The sequence below is a fragment of the Synchiropus splendidus genome, chromosome 3 (genome assembly GCF_027744825.2).
Source record: "Synchiropus splendidus isolate RoL2022-P1 chromosome 3, RoL_Sspl_1.0, whole genome shotgun sequence".
In the NCBI taxonomy this organism is placed as follows: Eukaryota; Metazoa; Chordata; class Actinopteri; order Syngnathiformes; family Callionymidae; genus Synchiropus; species Synchiropus splendidus.
Window position 1 is genome coordinate 26,146,254 of NC_071336.1, and position 19,346 is coordinate 26,165,599.

Genomic DNA, 19,346 nt, shown 5'->3' on the forward strand with positions numbered 1-19,346 from the left:
GCTTATACAATATTGACAAATATATTGTCATTGGCTAAAACATTAGCTAAAACAGGAAAAAAAAACAGCCATGGAGGAATCACAAAAAGAATTGAAAAAATAAATAAATAAATGAAATTCGACATAACATTTCTTCCCTTTAAATCTTACACTTGTTTCAATATCATTTAAGGCAATTTCATGTCATCAACGTTCTTGTAGTACAGTAAGTCGGCATCCAACCTCACTACATTTTCAGGATTTTAAGGGCAAATTCTTACTCCCTTTTGCTCTCTAGAGATATGGTTCACACAAACAAAACATGAATGCACAAAACTGAGGGTTAGGGGAGACACAGGGACACAGCCTGAAGCTAGTACAAGCATAAATGACACAAAGAGGATGAAAACAAAACATAAAAGAGGCTGCCAAAACCAACACTATGACTAGATATCACGCAACCTAATTCAATGTCTCAAACTATAACTAGGGTTCCTGAAATCATTGTGTCATGGATTCTTCAGTACTATCCGTTATGACTCAGTGAAGTGCTTTAAGATGAAGAAGGTGACGTTTCACTCTATCTACAATCTCACACAGCACTTTGGAGATCTGTTTGATTTAAAAGTTCTCTCATTTTCTTGAGGAGATGTCAACGAAAACAAAGCACAGCTCACAATTTTGTTGCTTTCACTGTGAAGTTCAATAACTTCAGATTTAGCTCCACTTCCAAGTGGTGGCAGAATTGTCTTGACAGTTTAACAAAAATAAATGTTGTTTACAGACTGCATGTGCTATCAACACTTCGTCTGGTCTGAAATCGAGTTCAGAGAACAGCGTCACGTCTTCACATATTTAGGTGAGAAGACTCATTAACCGACCACCTGTCACAGTTGACTGTAACAACGATGCTGCCAGTATAATAAATGCATTTCACGGAGGATTGGAAAAAGGCCAAAGAGGAACCATGTTCAAGTTAAAAAAAAAAAAAAAAACTTCACGTTGTCCAACATTTAACCATTTATGTTTTTCTCAACCGTTCTGAGGTGTGCAACAAGCCTGAAGCCGAAATTCAGAATAAAGACCAAGAAGTTTGTAGATATTAAAGCCAGATTTCATGTGACTGAAACATTTATCTGACAAACCGACGGACAAGATAAACAACAGTTACGTCATCCTCCCGGAGCCAGTCACTCCCCGGACACCAGCCCCACCCCAAACTGATTCTTACCTCATTGTTTTTGGCCAACTGCCGGGCCACGATGAGCTGGATCATGCCGCGCTTGTTGCCCTCCACAGACATGGACTTGCGCAGCGTCTCCATGGCTTCCTGGTTTGTGTTCCCCAGCAGCGACTCCCCATTGACTGCGATGAGTTGGTCGTTGACACGAAGACGACCATCCTTCCAAACAAGAAAACGGACTTAATCGCATCGACCAATTTATGCGCTCTCTTTCTCAAGATTTGAAGACTGATGCCCATACTCTTCAGTCTCGCTCCTTCTCTGACTCGACTAGGCCTTACCTTGCTGGCTGCACCTCCATTGATGATGGATTTGACAAAGATGCCCAAGTCATCATGGTTCTCCTTGGACCGGTTGCCCTTGACACTGACCCCCAAGCCCGCAGACCCGGAGTCATTCAGAGGGATCTCAAAGGTCATCAACTCCGGCGTGCCTTCAGGGTTCAAAACCAAGTTCTCCTCTTCAGAATGCTATGGAAACAACAAGAACATATTTCACCTCCTGTCAATGACACCCACTTTGTATTACTTCAACTGAATTAAAGTTGTATTTTCACTCCACTACTGTGTCATAGTTGGAGACGTGTCCGCCGTTTCAGAGAGAGCGACAGAGAAAAGGCGGGAATTAAACAAAAGGATAAATGATGAGAAAATAGCACGAGTCAGAAGACAAGATAAAGAGTGCTCAGATGAGGGGGAACAGAAGAGGAGAGTATGGAAAGTGCTTCGCAGATCACAGAGCTGTCAACGTCAATTGACCGTGCAATCTAGTCAAGCGCTAGAAATACGTGATGGTAGCGTCGGAAAAGTGGGGACAGTGGAAAACTTTCTGAAATTGTCAGGTAATAACACGGTAGCTTCCCTTGGACAACTATGTGTTGAAGGATAATAGGCTTTTCAATGTGAGACAATGGCCTCTTTCGACAAAAACAGTGGGTGAGACGTCGGATTGGAGGAGATTAAAGTGCCGTTTGAAGCAAACAGGGCACATTTAGAAGTGCATGGTTGAGATGTGAACCTATAGACAGCCGGACGGACTGACTTCAATCACCATTGCAGCCACTTCTACTTCCACAAACTTGCTTGTGATCAAGCCAAAAATCCCACTGTGGCAGAACACACACATGCTGACACACACTCAAACAGATACCCATGTGGAAGACGGCCAGATGTGTGTCCTCCACATGTGGTCATGAAAAAAAATTGGAGCACTGAAAAAAAAAAGCTGTATTTTTCTCTTTTCTTTCACAGAAAAGTGCAGCGGTGCATTCAGTTGCGGACACTTTTCAACACCCTTTGACTGAGCCCCTATTCTCCAGACAGACCTCCCTGCGTACCTGATTTCTATCTGGTTTGAAACGATCGGACACCTGTCTGTGCAACTGGGATTTGTCCTCATCCGTGGAATTCCTTTTAATCAGACTGCACTTGAAAAGTTATAGTGTGATTCAAGGAAACCACTCACCCTTAACCTGCCTGGCTGTTGATAGAGGACAGGGGCACTTAGTGGGTCGTGTTTAAAAGAAGTGTGAAATCATTCAACTGGCGACTTTGTAGAGACTTGTAATGCTACCACAGGGAAACCAACACAGTAAATAGTGTTAACTGATATATCCACCAAACTAGGTTGCATTTCACTGGTTTCACTTCTATAAATGTAGTAGTCAACAACAAGACCCCGTCGACCAAGAATACACGGAACGCCTATTTTCTGAATCGACCCACTGTCGAGTGCTATCTTCTTTTTTTGTCCTTTCAGCTTCTCCCTTCATCGGTCGCCACAGCGGATCATCTTCCTTCATCTCACCCTGTCCTCTGCTTCCTCTTCTCTCAAACCTACAAACCTCATGTCCTCCTTCACCACCTCCATAAATCTCCTCTTTGACCTTCCTCTCCACCTTCTGCCTTGCAGTTCCAACCTCAACATCTTCCTACCAATGTACTGGCTATTGCTCCTCTGCACATGTCCAAACCATCTCCATCTAGCCTCTCTGACTCTGTCTCCTGAACACTTGACATGTGCTGTCCCTCTGATCTACTGCTTCCTGATCCTATCCATCCTGCTCACTCCCAGAGAGAACCTCAGCATCTTCATCTCTGCTACCTCCAGCTCTGCCTCCCGTCTTTTCCTCAGTGTCACTGTTTCCAAACCATACAACATTGCTGTCCTGTAACTATAAGGGGCAGCTCCGAGTTGTTCTCACTCCCCAGGCGTCAAATAGCGACTGTTAAAGTGACCTTTTACTGCCCAGAGAGACACTGAAGTTTGCCCGTCACGTTGCATGTTGATGCATTAGGCTTCCAACGAAGACATGCTTTAAATGTATCCACCTGTGCGTAGCGTGTAATGCAGGTAAAAGAGGCTTGGGTTAAGCCATGGCGTTGTGCACATTTTACACGGTATAAAAAATTGCCAGACTCTCAAGGATTTCGCAGACTTGGTCTTATTGGTTGTTACAGCCAGAAATGTTGATTCTGTAGCACACTATTTTTAATTTAAATTACAGTTAAAGTTGCAAACATTCACGGTCTTAGAGCAACACGACAGGAAAGTAAGGAGTATTCAAGTCAAAGAATGCCCCTTTAAGTCTGTCCCATACAGTGTTCTGGTGACGGCACGCTGCACCTGTGAGTTCTGTCTATTGTACATTTAGATAATTCAGAATCGCTCACGTCTGAACGACGACCCGTGTTATAATATTTGTGCACAAACATGAGCACTATGTGTCGCACATGAGTTCAACTTAACAAGGCAGTTGTGAATATGACGCCGCACAAGCCGCATGGAGGGTGGGTGGAAGGAGTCTGAAGTGATTGGTCAAATTGCAGCACCTTGCAAAACTTGAGGGGATTGGTTGACTTTGCGCCGATGACGAAGACGACCCGCTACAATCATGTGCTTTAGTCATGGTGCCGTCATGGCCCCGCAAACTCTTGCCCGAAACCCAAGCTTTGGCACATTACATGGGAAGACTGACTTCTGTGTCAACATTGGATGCATCAGTGCAATTGCAAACAGTTGGTATTAGACTTCTTGGGGGTTAGAATGAGTTGTAGTGGTCTTCTCCCTCACTGTCCACCTTCAGGTCGGACATATAGTTTGTCCTTTGTCCTGAGCAATCCAAGTGTTCATCTGCACTCATGGACAAAAAGGACATAATTCAATTCTGAGGCAGACGAATCACTGGTATTATTATTAATGGTTCCAGGAGCTGTCCGTGACGCCGGATGTATATATTTGCGAGTACTGGAGCAAATCCTTATCTAAAAATGATGACAAAATAACTACCCACTCAATACGCTGCTCCAGGAATGCCATTCTCAGGCAGAGACAGAAAGACGGAGTAACATTTCCATCAGACAGGAACAAGCAGCGCCGGCCGTGAATGAGTTTGTCAGACCGCTTGACAGGCCTTGTTGAAAGCATTCAGCTCAAGCGGGACTGGATTCTACTTGAAAACAACAGGAAGAAAAGCCTGCTGACACATCCGTGACACACCTGGGACAAAGAGCACCACTTTTTTTTGACAATAGATGAAGTGATACGGACATGAAAAAAATACGACGTGGTCAATGGCACAATACCATGAAATATTTAAAAGGCGTCTTCATGTCTGGCCTCAGGTTGGTGAGAGATTTTTTCTTGTTTTTGTTGAAGTACTTTATTTGCTGAAATCAAATGAGTTATTCTCTAAAAAGACAGTAGTGGTTTGCAGCCTCTCAGCAAGGCGGTTGTTGGTTTGTTTCCTGTTCCTGACCCTGGAGATTCTGCGTAGGTGGGCTTCCTTGAGGCACTCCGGTTTCCTCCCACATTCCGGTTGATGACTCTAAATTGTCTGCTGGGGTGAGGGACACCTGGGACACCATGACGGACCCGCCTCTCGCCCTAAGTAGTGGCTGATAATGATGATAAAACCTAACCCTGAGGAAGCAGATTTAGATCTCAGTTTAGGTGGTTTCAATTACACATGAAGATTGGCTGCTGATTGTTTCATTAAGAAGATAAAAGATGGAAAATCTGATGCTGGAAATGAGCAAATCAGGGTTTCACTAGATAATTGTTCAATTGTCTTTTTTTCTCCCCAGTGGCAGCAAAAAAAAAATGTGTTTTTGAAGTAAGAAATACATAAAAAATAAACTCAGAAAAAGGTGAAAGGCACACAACAGCCATCTCTTGGCTCACTCTAAAAAAAAAAAAAAAAACATTCCACATTCGTGTGGAGTTTGATGTCTCCATATATCTGTCCTGCATGGTCAGGTTATAGCAGAAAAGGTATAGTTTGGTGGAAGAAAAAATGCTTGAAGCCGGCTGAAGGTGGACCACCATTAAGCTCAGCAGATGATCGACGTCAGAAGTGAGTGAAAGAATAACAATGAGGTTTAAAGTAAAGGGCATAAAGGAGGCACAAAGACACGAAGCTCAGAAACGCCATGTTGAGTTATACAGCCTTTGCAACCCCCTTCACCTTGGGATAGTCTAGAAACACACAGTTTTTCATGAAAGAAACTGGTACAATACACAAACACCATGTAAAAGTTTCAACTGCTGTTGCCTGTCTTCATCTGGCCTCCGTCTACAGCTGTGTAATGAGCAAGTGTGAGGTACAGCAGCAGACCTACTGTAGAACCTCCATACTGGTGGTCCCGAAGTTCACTTCAAAACCAGGGCACAATAAAGAAAAGTGTTTCGACTGTAGGTGGACACCCAAGCACAAACTCCTTCAAAGTTGCACCAAGTTGGAATCAAAAACAGTTTCCACTGTTGTGCAACTATGGTCCAAAAGATTGTGAACATTAATCTGACTTAAATTTGACTTAAGAACAAAAGTGTGACAAGCTTTCAAAGCAAAAAAGACACTCAAATGACCATTAAGGATTTAATAAGGACTTGCCAAGAACTAATGGCATGAATATGTTATTACTGGCAGTGATCGCAAAATGCAACAGAATAGCAACACACACAGAATATAGGGAGTGATGGGCTATTATGGACCATTAAAATGAAACCTCACAGCGTTTTTGTTTTAAATCCGAGAGCGCCTCCTACTGACCTCTGAAAATAAGGACAATGTTTGATGAAACTGTACTGGAACAAATACAGTTCTAAAGTCTCCATCTGCATCACACTGCAATTCACAAGCATTACTATGGCAAATAATGCGTCGCAACATTAGTGCAGGTGACTCTCAACTTCCTTCCCGCTCATTGAAAAAGCAGCCGACCGACACAATTGCATCTCAGTGTAAGGCTCAGTGTAAAGCACCATTTTGTCATGTTTTGTCAACATGAAACCTCAGCGAACTGACCGGTCATACAGACAGGAAAACTATGTTTTACGAATTTAGAATGGTGGCGAATGGTGTATCGCAGACGAACAATATAGTTTAACCATTTTGTTGCCCTATGTCTCAGCTCAGACACACAAGACGTGATTGAAAACATGACTTCACGTAGATGTGAAGAGAATGCATCCATCCACATGTCGAGGGTGAAGGCGCAGTCATCGACTATCACATCCATTTTATTTCTGTCTGGCTTCATATGCATTGCAGCACGAATTATCCAAATGTGATTTTTAAGGATTGAATTCTAATCTCATTTTTTCTGTTAAGGTTCACACTTCATTAGAATTCTGTTTCCTCCAGTGCTCGGCTGTTTAACTCGTGAATAACTTCATACAGTCACAGTGAATACGCTTTTGAAAAGAAGGTGAAAAGAAGAAGAGGCAGGTGACCAGAGCACTCAAAAAAGAGGCTCATCATAGACCCTTTTGTCTCTCACTCTCCAGCTCACTTCACTTGTCAGGTGCTAACAAGGAAGTGTCGAGAAAGAGCTGCAAAAAAAATAAAAATAAATAAAGAGAAACGGGGTGCAAATGAATCACAATTACTTCTGTTCATGCAGCCGGAGCTCTCCGCACATCACTGACTAAAACAATTAACACCGCTGGAAACTTCTTACCACACTTGGCCCAATTTCGCAACACAAAGGTCATTGGAAATGAATTTAAAGGGGCTCAAAGAAGTCAGCCATGGGTGTAATTACAAAAAGTGGTGCCTGTGTGATAAGTATTGTTGCGCCCATTTCGGCAGGAGATGTTTTTCTCCCTTGGAACATAGTTTCCCCACAAAAGGAGCTACATATTAAATACCTCTAAGCCTCACAAACAAATCCAGCCTCTTTCAGGTACAATGAAGGCTTGAGCGGGACGATGCACTCAATTGAGGACAGAAGGAGGTTTTAAGTGGCTCTGGATCTATTTTAAACCGACACACTTTCAGCTTTTCAACAATTTGCGACCGCTTCGCTCTTTGAGAACAGCGTAGTGATTTCACTTAAGGCTGCATTAAGAGCTCAAATTCTTCTCGAATACCTTTGTAAAAGCAGCTCAATATTGATTTTTTTTTTTTTCATTAAACTCCGAACAAAACATCGACACAACAAAAAAGTGTTTACAAATATTTTGGTCTGGCACAAGACATTTAAATGTCACACGCGTCGCAAATATAATTCTTACCTCAGTCTCGTCCCTTAGGTGATTTTCAAATGGGCAATAAAATTGACCAGGATGCAGAGTGAATCCTGACAAAAATGAGGCACCAAAACATTGATGGGGCACTGGCTGAGTGACCTCAAACTTTAGAGGAGGACACTGAAACCAGTCGTGCACGACCAACAGATTACATCCAATCAAATAAGAACATAAAAATGCCAGGTGAATCCCGTGCATTTGTCGGCGGAAGCAGATACACACGCATCACCAAGCAGATGCCTCTCATTTCAGACTAATGGTGGATAAAAAGCTATTATCTATGTCCAACTGCAGATACACACTTGAAGCCATTTTGTGTTCTGGAAACAGACGCTGAATCCCCTGCGGGAGAGTAACTGTGTCGCCATAAGTGGCCTTTAACTACCTTGTTTATCGGCAAGGCACAATACTGCAGCGCACCCACCGCTTCTCGGCACTGACAGCTAGCATAATTATGGGACCAGCTGCTGAAAAGTACTAAACGAAAACAGGTGGTGGTGACTTGACGTGTGCTCGCAAATTGTTACGCACCGGCATTGTCTTCTACCAAGTGTGTCAGGAAGTTTTTTAAATTTCTTTTTATTAGGAATTTGCTGACATGTGATCAGAAAGCTCATCTAGATCAGAGTGAACTGATCAAGATATAGCATATTTGTGAACAAGCTTTTCACCCTTCAAACTACGTCCGGACATTGCGGGGAGTCACGGCACTTCAATCGGGAATGACATGAATCGGCTATTGTTTTCTTACTACCCCTGCGCACAAGATTCATTCTATGGAGCTTTGAAAATAAATAGATATTTGGCTTTTTTATTTGGCATTTATTTGCAAGTGAACATGTGACTGTTTCCATTTTTGTTTCCTGACTATTTGATACTTTTTAAACTGATTATTTGCGGTTCTGTTTTTCCAATCCATCCTCACTCCCATGGCGTAATATATTAACGTTGGGAAAGTGGACTTTTGTGTCCTATACTGATAAAGGCAGCCATCAGCGATGCATGTTGACACATATGCCTAGGTGGCAATGGATTCTGTTCCTGTATAGAGTTCCAGGTGTTGCACATCACGTGCCTCAGAGCCAAAGCTACCAAAGCTCTCTACACTGAATCATATGTGGCTCTCCTCCTTTGTGATGGTACCCAGACGTGGAAGTCACCGTGACTAAAATGCACAGCCACTTTAACTAGCAACTGACACGTTGTTATACACAGAATGAACACAGCCCCATCTCATAGCTTACCTAACCCGAACGTCAATCTTTTTTTACGTGTCACAATGCCGTAGAACAAAAATTAAAAATTAAAAACGTAATGCGCCCCGCCTTTGGCGTCAGGATAGCACACAAACTTTCTCAACGTCAATATATTGCGCCATGGGAGTGAGGATGTGGGAAAACAAGGGCACAAAAGATATAAGATAGACCAAAAGTGCAAGCCTTGTTCTGCGACACCTGCCTCAGAGCCACCAGAAAATGCGTGAAAATGAAGCGAATCACGAAGCGAGAGATGAAGCGAGTCATTCCATTTATTCATCAATGTTATTGCTGTTTCTACAGCGGATTATTATGTACATTACGTGTCCAGCTTTTGATTCACAGATCTTTTGACTCCCTCCTAGCATCTTCCAAAGCTGTCCCTGACATTTGTCTTCAGCTGGATTCCAGCTGTGAGGAAACTGCAAGACATTTATAATGGCACATGCCATTGTATCCACACACTTGGCCTCTTGTGTGTGGATTTATTGCGCAATGCGGCTGAATCCAGGTGAATAGCTCAAGCTCAAGCGCATTGATGAATGTCCTCGCCGCCTTCTGCTTTATATTTTCGGTGAGGCTAAGTAATCTGCTGCATTACAGACATCATGGTGCATCGTAAAAAATAAAACAGTGACAAACTGCATCATCCCAACAGCGCAGTACATCTAATTAGCTAACCAGCAAAGGTGTCACTTCTTTGGCACGGCCCTCCAGAGACGAAACCAAACACCGTGTCCGCACTCTGCAGGATTACAGGAAATGTTTAGCATCAGTAAATCTTCAGCTGATTACTGCTGTAAAAGGCGACTTCGTTTTTGACTTCAAAAGTACGAAGCAGGAGCCAAGAACTGGAAGGAAAAGCAAGGAAATGATACGTTTGTGTAGGTCAACAGACCTGCATACGTGCTTACGCGGGCAGGAAACCATCTCCCTGGAATTATAGCTATTGATGAAGCACCATGAGTCCGTCTGCTTGTCCCCAAGCTGCATACAATAAACCTAACATGATCCAACATAGTTGCTCCACCAACTTTGATAGCTGGTCTCCACCTCCTAAAAAGCATGAGCTACAAGGCTAAACTTACACTTGAGTTGAGATGAGTGCCACAGAAGCTGCTGCACGAAAGGCAACTGAAATAAAACTGGAAATATGACTCAGCATAACTATTCAGTCAATTGTTCTATAGCTATAATAATCATATTCTGGCTGCAGAGTAGACTACAAAAAAGTGTATATAAGAACTCTGAAGTAAATCGGGGGGTCGGGTCGCGGAGGCAGCATTCGGAGCAAGGAAGCCCAAACTTCCCGATCCACACAAACCTCCTCCAGCTCTTCCCGGGGGATCCCGAGGCGTTCCCAGGCCAGACCGGAGACATAGTCTCTCCAGCGAGTCCTGGGTCTTCCCTGGGGTCTCCTCCCGCTAGGACATGCCCGGAACACCCCCCCAGGGAGGCGTCCAGGGGGCATCTGGAACAGATGCCTGAGCTTCCTCAATAGTAAATCTTTTTTCCTTTATTGTAACACCATTGAATTCCAAAGGCTTGGGCTGTAATTTACATGTAGGTGTCTGAAGTCCAAAGATATGGTCATTGCATATGACGCAGCCTGAGTTAATAATATAATGGGCTTTGTAACAATGAAGGCGCCAACACAATGTCAGCTCTAATTTAGCCTCAGTAATAATTAAATGACAACGCACTGAGTTACACATCTGATGGAACGTTGATGCATTTGAAGCCATAATTTAGCTTTCGTCATTAGTAAGATGGCGTCTGTGAAAATCGTGCTTTGTTGAATAGAGTTGAATGCAGGAATGCCAGGAGTGCCAGATTTAAAGCTAAAGATATATATATATATATATATATATATATATATATATATATATATATATATATATATATATATATATATATATATATATATATATATATATATATATATATATATATATATTTAAAGTTAATGTCTCCATTTCCAATCCCATCTTTATCCTGGCATTCCTTACTTAGACAGGCACCAATGTTTTGTACCTATATCTCATGGGTGAATTTGAAATGACAAGCCACCAATTCATGACAGTGTTAAGTATGTTAAATAGTGACATGTTAATGTAGCTGACTCAGCCTCACAAGAAAGGGACACCTTTCGGTAGATATTTTAGGGTCTAAAATATCCATATTTCACAAAAGATCTTTTTTTTTCTTTGCTTTAAAAAAGTATAGAAATACAGTCGAAAAAGTGGAAGCAGAAGTCTCAGAAGAGAAAGAAGACTGCCCAGCTCATTCATTATCATGACATCGAAAGTTAAAGCTGTTGTGTCTTTACGTACAGAACAGATTGTAAAATCCTTGCTGAGCTATATTACAGTGTGTACATAAGTGTGTAAGTACACATTAAAACTGCTTTGTTTTAAAAGGTGCATGAGGGGCCATTTGTAGCGTAAGTACTGTGATCCACGTCGGATCCGGCTACAAGTCAGCAGGTCTACATAGGAGTCAGACGTGCTCATTGCCACCACAACAGAACCGGGACGGATCTCCCAGACGGATATCCAGCATGAATCTGACTGTCATATTTCACCTGGATCTGAGCCTTATGTGGAGGGACCTGGGCTGAAACTGGGCCGTATATTAACTTTTTTTTTTTTGCTGGTCCAGATCTTGCCACACTGGATCCAGCAAACAGTTGCATACCAAGTGTGGCCCATTGTTCAAACATCTTGTTGCCCGGATCTGGAACGGATCGCCGAGTAGATCTGGCCCACATCCGGGGGAGAAACGTTTTGTTATCAGATAGCCTCCCCTTGTCCTTTGCACTTCAGCAATGGAAAGCTGTCGCGCTGGACTGCAGATTTGCTGGAATCAATTACTATATTGATAAAATGAAATTTAATCAAAGATAAGAGAAGAGATTCCAAAAGTCCGATTAGCAATGTGCCGTCAAATATTTAGCATCCATGCTCACAAAAGGCAATTTGAAAGCCTTTCACTAACACAAAAAGTGTCCCAAAATATTTGTCTTTCTCACAATCACATGCAATTGGAAACTGGAACCAGATGAAGCAGGCGAAATGAACTTGGCCCTCAACAGACATTCGCCACGTCCCAGCGCTTCGCAACACGTACCGTCCCAATTAATTTTTCCCTCTAACAAGTCGGGAAATGGATCTTCGCAGCAGTTTTAATAAGTCGCGTCTTGTCTTCACACATTACCAGGCCAGGAGAGAATGTTAATCAAGTCGTACAATGTAAAACATCGCAGCGCAACAAATTTGGTGGAAAATAATTACCGACACAAGCAAGACCACAACGCTCTGCGATTATCGCTTAATATGCTAAATAGATGGCGTGATCTTAAGCAAACTCTTCATTTCTGCTTGGTTCACAATCCAATGTTTTATCATTGATGTGCTGTTACTTAGAGCTGGTTAAACGTGTGTGATGGGAGTTTGGACGCAGCCGCGGCGCTCACTATTAGCCTTGTTTAATTGACAGAAATAGCAGCGCGCGTTGGTCCCGCCGTGTCCTCCACATTCTGAGGAGCCATAAATTTGCACGTCACATCCATCAGAGGCCAGAATTAATTGTGCAATTAAGATCCTCGTTGCTTGGCAGACATCGCTCGTAATGGTGCGGTGACAAGAGTGATATGATCATAAAGAGAGCATTTTAATGTACTGTTTAATTGCTCTTATATGGTTCAGAGTCGTATACAAAAAAAGCCCGCTTGTTCTCCACAGTCTATTATTCAGTGGAGGGTGTTAAAACACTGCTCTTGTGGGCACCGCAGCCAAGTCCGCGCGGCGTACAAGGCTTGTTAATATTTAGGCCGAGTGAGGATTAGATGGCGCTGGACGAATGTGATAATTCACTTACTCGCCGCCAGCAAATGTATAATGAATTTTAATCATTGTTACATCTGTGTCCGACGTGACTGTGATCACAAATCCACACGGGGTGAATGAGTCGTCAGGCCACCGGCCTCCAATCCCTCTTTACTGACTTGGGACTCCACCCACTGGTTATTCCAATTATTGGATGCCTGTAATTTTGATTTTCAACTCCGAGAACGTCGCAGGAAGCTGTGGCTCCGGGAAATCGGGCTGCCAAAAACGGACTATCTGAACGCGCTAGTGGAGTCTAATCCAGTCGTTTCAAGCCGGACTTTGACTGAAATATGAAAAATGTGAAATGCAAATTTCACTTAACATTATCAAAGACTTGAAATTTGGCCTCTTTCTCAGTTCACTGAAAACTTAATATGCAATATGTCTCCAAGTGGTGTTATGTTAAGCACTTGTAACAGCTTAAATCATGTATTCTACTGATGATTTCTGGCCAAAACAGTAAGTACCACTCATCTATTTAGACCAGCGGTCGAACGTTTTATTTCATTTTTGCTCAGTTTCGAACACATTATTTGTTGACTCTGACACCAACGGTGTTGAGAACTGACATACTTAAAGTGTCAAGATTTTGGTTTTGTTAGTTTTTCGTGTAAACAACAAACGAAAAAGTATGTAATTTGTATTTGTTTATGAGTCAAACCTTTTTGTACAATACAACATGCTCATTTAACTACCAAGAAAAGTCATTTGAAAAGTCACATTTTCAAAACTTAACTTTCCATTTATCCTATTAAAAGGTTCTTATTCCGTCCCAGCTGAAATGCTAACTGGGGTCAGACCGCAGGGCAGAGCTGAAGAGACTATTTCTCTGGGGAACGTTCCCCGCGGAGTGCTGGAGGAGGTGCCAATGCATAGGGAAGCGTGGGTCTCTTTGTTTGTGCTGCTGCCCCCTGCGACCTGACGTTGGATAAGCAGAACATGATGGATGGCTGGTTGGTGAAATTATTTGCGCTTCATTGAGCAGTAAAGAGGGCCATCCATATAATTCACTAATGGGATGATTGTTTAAAACCTTCGTTTTGCTACAAGCCATGCTAAAGGAGCCAAAAAAAAAGCATTTGTCATTCTACAGGATAAAAAAAATAAAGCAGTGAACGACGTTCATATGATGGGTGAACTGAAAAATAGCCATTTTTTTTTTTTCTTTAATTCCGACTGAAACGTGGTGGGCTCTACTGCAGTCACCAGCATTTTTAAGGGAAAAAATATACATAATATCGACACTGTTGGACTGTTTTGGACTGAAATGTTTATTAACCGGTCATGAAAAATCACAAGAGGACTTTTTTTGTGTTGTGAGAAAGGAATATTGAATTAATTTTGAATTAAAATAAGTCAATGAGCTACCGTAATTTCCAGACTATAGAGTGCACTGGAATATTCGCCACATCCACTAAATTTAAGAAGGACAACAGATCTTGTTCCTACGTACGCCGCAGGGATCTATAAGCCACGGGTGCAGTGGTGCTATCTGTGCCATAGAAAGGTCAGTGATGCACCCGGCTAAAAAATGCATGAGGATCACTTCTGAGCTTGCAGCATCAAGACAGACTCATGAAACAAACTTGGCAATCTCCTGAACTTGGATCATGAACTCCTCACATCTTTTATTTACAGCTGGGCTGCTTCGGTCTGCGTGTCTGAAGTTTGGACACCACAGCTGGTCTCAGCTGCTGCTTCTCATCTCCGGTCCTCCAGGAGATCAGCTCTGTTGGAGGAGCTGCTGACACGCGGAGCGAAGACAGCACATTTTGAGCACTTTAAGGTCAATAGAACACCTGTGATTTCATCGGCTTGATGTGACAAAGCTCAATGTTTTGGCAGCATGACGCTCTTTAGTCTCTGAAAATCCATATAATAGCCGCATCATTATATAAACCTCAGGGTTCAGACCGCGAGAAAAAAAGAAATGACTTTAAGTCTTCACTTGAATTGGTTTGCTCAGGAGTGCAACAGTTTTAATTTTGCTCAGTAAAACTACAACACTGCCGTCTTGCCACTGTGTGTCATATGTCAGTAGCTACAGAGAGCTGCTGATATTCCAACCACACTTCTGTCAAAATGCAGCTGTGACGGCAGTAATTAAAGACACGCATACATATAAACACGCTGGGAGGGCGGGTAAATTCCGGCGGGCTGCGTGCTGAAAAACTGACTGACAAAGAAACATTCGAACAAAGAGACATGGAGGGGTTTTCAGCCGTGACATTAAACATTTGCCAGCAAATGTCATCAACACGCACGAGTCACAGGCCTCATATTTACATCCACGTGTGACTTTCCGGCAAATGCTTGCAGTCCCAACATGTCAGTCCGGAGCTAATTTAAAATCGGCGTTGTCACTAGAGCCATAGCAGCAGTGTATAATAGCTCTGTCTCATACGTGTGGAGTCCTATTTAACTCACACACTGAAAATACACATGTTGACAGAGAAGGTGAGGGCTGTGCTGTGTGTTTTTTTTGGACCGTGTTTTGTCGATTTAAGCAACACAACATTCTTCCAAGCGGGTCTGACGTGTTTACAGGGGAGTGGACATGAGGGACCTTTGGTCTGTCATGAAAGGGAGGGAACTGCAGCCCGCTGTCAGAGCGGCTGAAAAGCGGCTGGACGAGGGCAGTAGCTTCACCATCTGTCTGACAACAGGCAAAGTCACCCTGCGTGAAAGACTCGGCGTGTACAGGTCAGACGTGGGAGTCAGGGGCCAAGCAGGTAGATGGTCAGAAAGGGGCTAAAACTGTGTAAAAAGGAGGTGAAACGTATCCGTGTGGTGCTGAGAACGGCAGCAGAGGAGAACTGTGCCATAGAATCAGTGCTTAAATTGAGCAACGAAAGCCTTTGTGTGTTCACGCCTATTGTGACTCGAAGCTACAAACATTTGGGAGCGACCCAAAATAAAATTTGACGGAGCAAACTGTGACGCTACAAACACAAAAACATTCGACAGAGTCAAGATAGTGACTCTAAACACCTTCTTCTTTGCTTGCAAGAAGACAGAGAGACGCAGCGCCACTTACTGGACTGTCATTTGTACTACTCTGTTGTCAACTTATTGAAAGTTGCGTCCCTGCGAATGCTCATTTCCGACGATATTTTCATAGATAGATATTCACTTTTGACATTGTCTGCACACTGCCGATATGACTCTTCTCTCTGGTGACAGAAACTTAACACACTGCGTGGGAGAATCAAGGTCTGAGTCAAAATTGCAAAGACAGGAGACCAAACAAATCGAGAAGACGCAGAAGATGCGGTCTTAATAAATTCGTTCAGTATTGGACCTACGACTGTGACTCAAATTCCTCCCTCTTATTCATTATTGAAATACCTCTTAAACATAAAAATAAAGCTTTTTTGTTGTAGATTCAATGAGTAGTAGTAGTGCGAACAACACATGAAGAAACTGACAAAGAAAATGGTAGAGTTAAAAGTACTGACCACTTCTCGGGGTAGCAGCGAGTCTTCTTGCCGGACCACCAGCAGGTTCACAATCCCTCCCATCGATGTGGCTCGCAGCAGGGCCACAACCTCTTCTTGCGTTTTACCGTTCAGGTCCTCTCCACTCACCTGCGACACGCACACAATTTTGAAAAAGTGAAATAAAAACATTTGAAAATATCTAAAGAATTGAAAATTGGAGGAAATAACTTCAACATTTACTGTATCACTTCAAATAAAAGTTTATTCAAGCTATTAAAAGGTGGAAATAAGTGATTACATATTTGAAATGTAAACAAGCTTCAGATAAATCAGAGTTTGAAAATGTAGAGCCAAACCTCCAGGAGTCGATCCCCAGCTTTAAGGCGTCCGTCCTGAATGGCGGCCCCCCGGGGGAGAATGTTTTTGACATAGATAGGAGCGCTGCCACCCACGGGGACATCTCTGGACGTGATGCTGAAGCCCAGACCTTCTGGACCTGAACACAGTGGAGCAGAAGCAGAGAGTCAAAACACGACGTTTTCATGAACTAATGCGGAGCAGCTTTTATTGTCTTCCTCCCGCACTTCCATCAAGATTTCATCGCTTTTGCTGAAGGACACGAACCAACGGGGGATGCCTGTGCCGGGGAAATAAAATTGAAAGATAATAATCTGCTGTGTCTTCATTCCACGACAACAGCGATATTAATAACTTGGAGTGTTGATTCAGATTCTGAGGGAGAATTTGAATAGAATGTTGCAGGGTTGATCCAACATGGATGCCAGTCAGACACTCTGCGTTTTCCATGTTTTTGTCATTTTAGACAGTTTGCGTTTTTAGTACATTCAGATGGTGAACTTATGATTATGCCATTGGTTCAGAGAATCAAAGTGAACCTTGTTTTTATGAAGGACGGAGACAACGATGGCTTGCATTGATACATTACATAAATGGAAAAATTGTGCTTTCAAGACTTGAAACCTTCATCACTGAACTCGAGGAGCCATTTTCCAGCAGGCACTGTGAGTGCAGGTGAAACAGTCGTCGGCATGCTGAACCTAGCGGTTCTTCTTGTTCATGGTGACAGCTCAACAACCCTATTGTTCTTTACTAACTTTTGGCATCAATCCATTCGGCTCATTCCAGGAAACTGAATTGAACCATGACAACATCAACAAGGGACGGCTCAGACATATTTTCAGTTTCCTTTTTTTTGTCAATAGAAAGGTTTCATGTGTTGTGTATTTTGATTTTGTAGCTCTTCTGTACATAGTAGCTAACCTTATTTTACTTTCTTTTCTCTTTTCTCTTTTTTCAGGTGATCACTTCACCAACTTATACCACCAGAAATATAAATAAAAAAAAAGTTTACATTTCAATCAAAATATTCAAAAAATAAATATTTTCTACTAATCTAAATAACTAAATGAATATCTGTAAAGTATTCAATAATTAAATAAGCCAATCAATGTTCTCCGTGAACAAAAGGTTTCTTCCTTACACTTATTTCAAAACGTGTATATAAGTCAGGGTATCTTGGTATCAACACCCCGGAATTAGAAGGGTGCGCTGTCGCATCGTCGGTCCTTTGAGGAGTTCGGCTTCGGCTCTCTGTCCATTGAACACCTCGATTCACATCCTGATCCCCCCAAAAACTAAATACCCGGGTATGTCTTCCGTGCCTCGTACACCGCACCCCTTCACATGACCAGAACTTGTTTACGTCCTCTCTGTGTTCCATACATACGAAAACGTATGCATCCTGAAATCGTATCAGTGATGTACACTGAAAGTACAACAACAAATAAACAGTTCCATACCTTTTAAATAAAACAATAATAAGCAACCACATGCAGATAGGTACTTCTATATCAACTTATTATTATAGTTCTTTTAAAAATATGGCTACATTTGGAAGTGTCACTTCATCTCAAAACGAAAAGAAATCCCTGAGCAAATTTACACAACATCATCAGAAGGTGGTAAGCAAAGAGCAAAGGTCATCCCAACTTACAACTACTGAATAATACCGTCTGATATTTAACCGGCCGTCTGCTTCTTGCTTCAATGATGGAAGTTAACGTGAAACACTACACAGGGAACTTCAATCTTCAGTTGATTTCAAGTGTTGTTCGAACTTGTCTTGAACATTTAAACTGCAGATATTTACATATTTTCTCACTCATGAATTTTGACTTCAGAAACAGGCTTTAAGTAAATGAAGGGCAGCTCTTACTTCATTGCATGCTGCCAGATAACCTCCGCCTCGGGAACCAGGTGCCATTTGTAACCATAATATGAACCTCTTTGAGCTAATAAAAACACAGAGAGGCCAGAGCGGACTACGTTCCTTTGATTTGCCATCAGGATTTGCCATCAGGGCGTTTCTGACCTTTAGAGTGTTGCCATCAAGTGCACCACTAGTTCCAAACTCTAAACTTAGTGGCAATTTATTAAACCAAAACGGAGTTCACTTGGCTCTCACTCCCTACTTATGGTTGGAATAAAGAGCAGTTTCTGACCAGAGAACCCAGTGGAAGCACGTGGGTCAGAAAATCTTGATGAATGACCTGCTATCTTTTTTTAATCTCTTTGCACATGCAGAAAATAGTTTTAGCACACAAATGGCACGTCTGGCAAAAATCATTAGTATGTTTTCAACCCGAAAATCTGTTCTTTTAATGCGTCAGAACCATCTGAAGTACAGTGATGTCTCACACATATATCGTGCGAAGATGTGCGGCGGCAAACAAAGCAATCGTTTCATGTTTTAAGTTTGACCTTTTGCCACTGGGCGATAAACGAATATAAATTGTTGGTTTGGAGTATCAGATAAATAAGAGGATCTCAGGCCTGACCTTTTCTGCTGACCAGACTTTTATCAGATAGAAATAAATGGTTTCAAATGTCAACTGGGAACTGCAGCGGAATGGATCCCATTTGAGTGCTTTTTTATGTGAATATTGAGTGTTGTGTAAGGCAGCAAGACAAAGGGTGTTCATTTGGT

The 19,346-nt window shown here is 42.4% G+C and overlaps 1 protein-coding gene across 8 annotated transcripts in view; it reads right to left on the reverse strand.

Annotated features, from left to right (window-relative positions):
- Positions 1-19,346, reverse strand: part of LOC128755422 (partitioning defective 3 homolog) — a 336,729-nt gene that overhangs the window by 159,785 nt on the left and 157,598 nt on the right. For all 8 annotated transcript variants that reach the window (XM_053858871.1, XM_053858873.1, XM_053858870.1 and 5 more), the window contains 4 exons: positions 16,696-16,835; positions 16,358-16,486; positions 1,504-1,692; positions 1,211-1,381 (listed from right to left, as the gene is read on the reverse strand). In XM_053858871.1, coding sequence (XP_053714846.1) covers positions 1,211-1,381; positions 1,504-1,692; positions 16,358-16,486; positions 16,696-16,835 — 629 coding nt within the window. The remainder of the gene's footprint in view (positions 1-1,210; positions 1,382-1,503; positions 1,693-16,357; positions 16,487-16,695; positions 16,836-19,346) is intronic.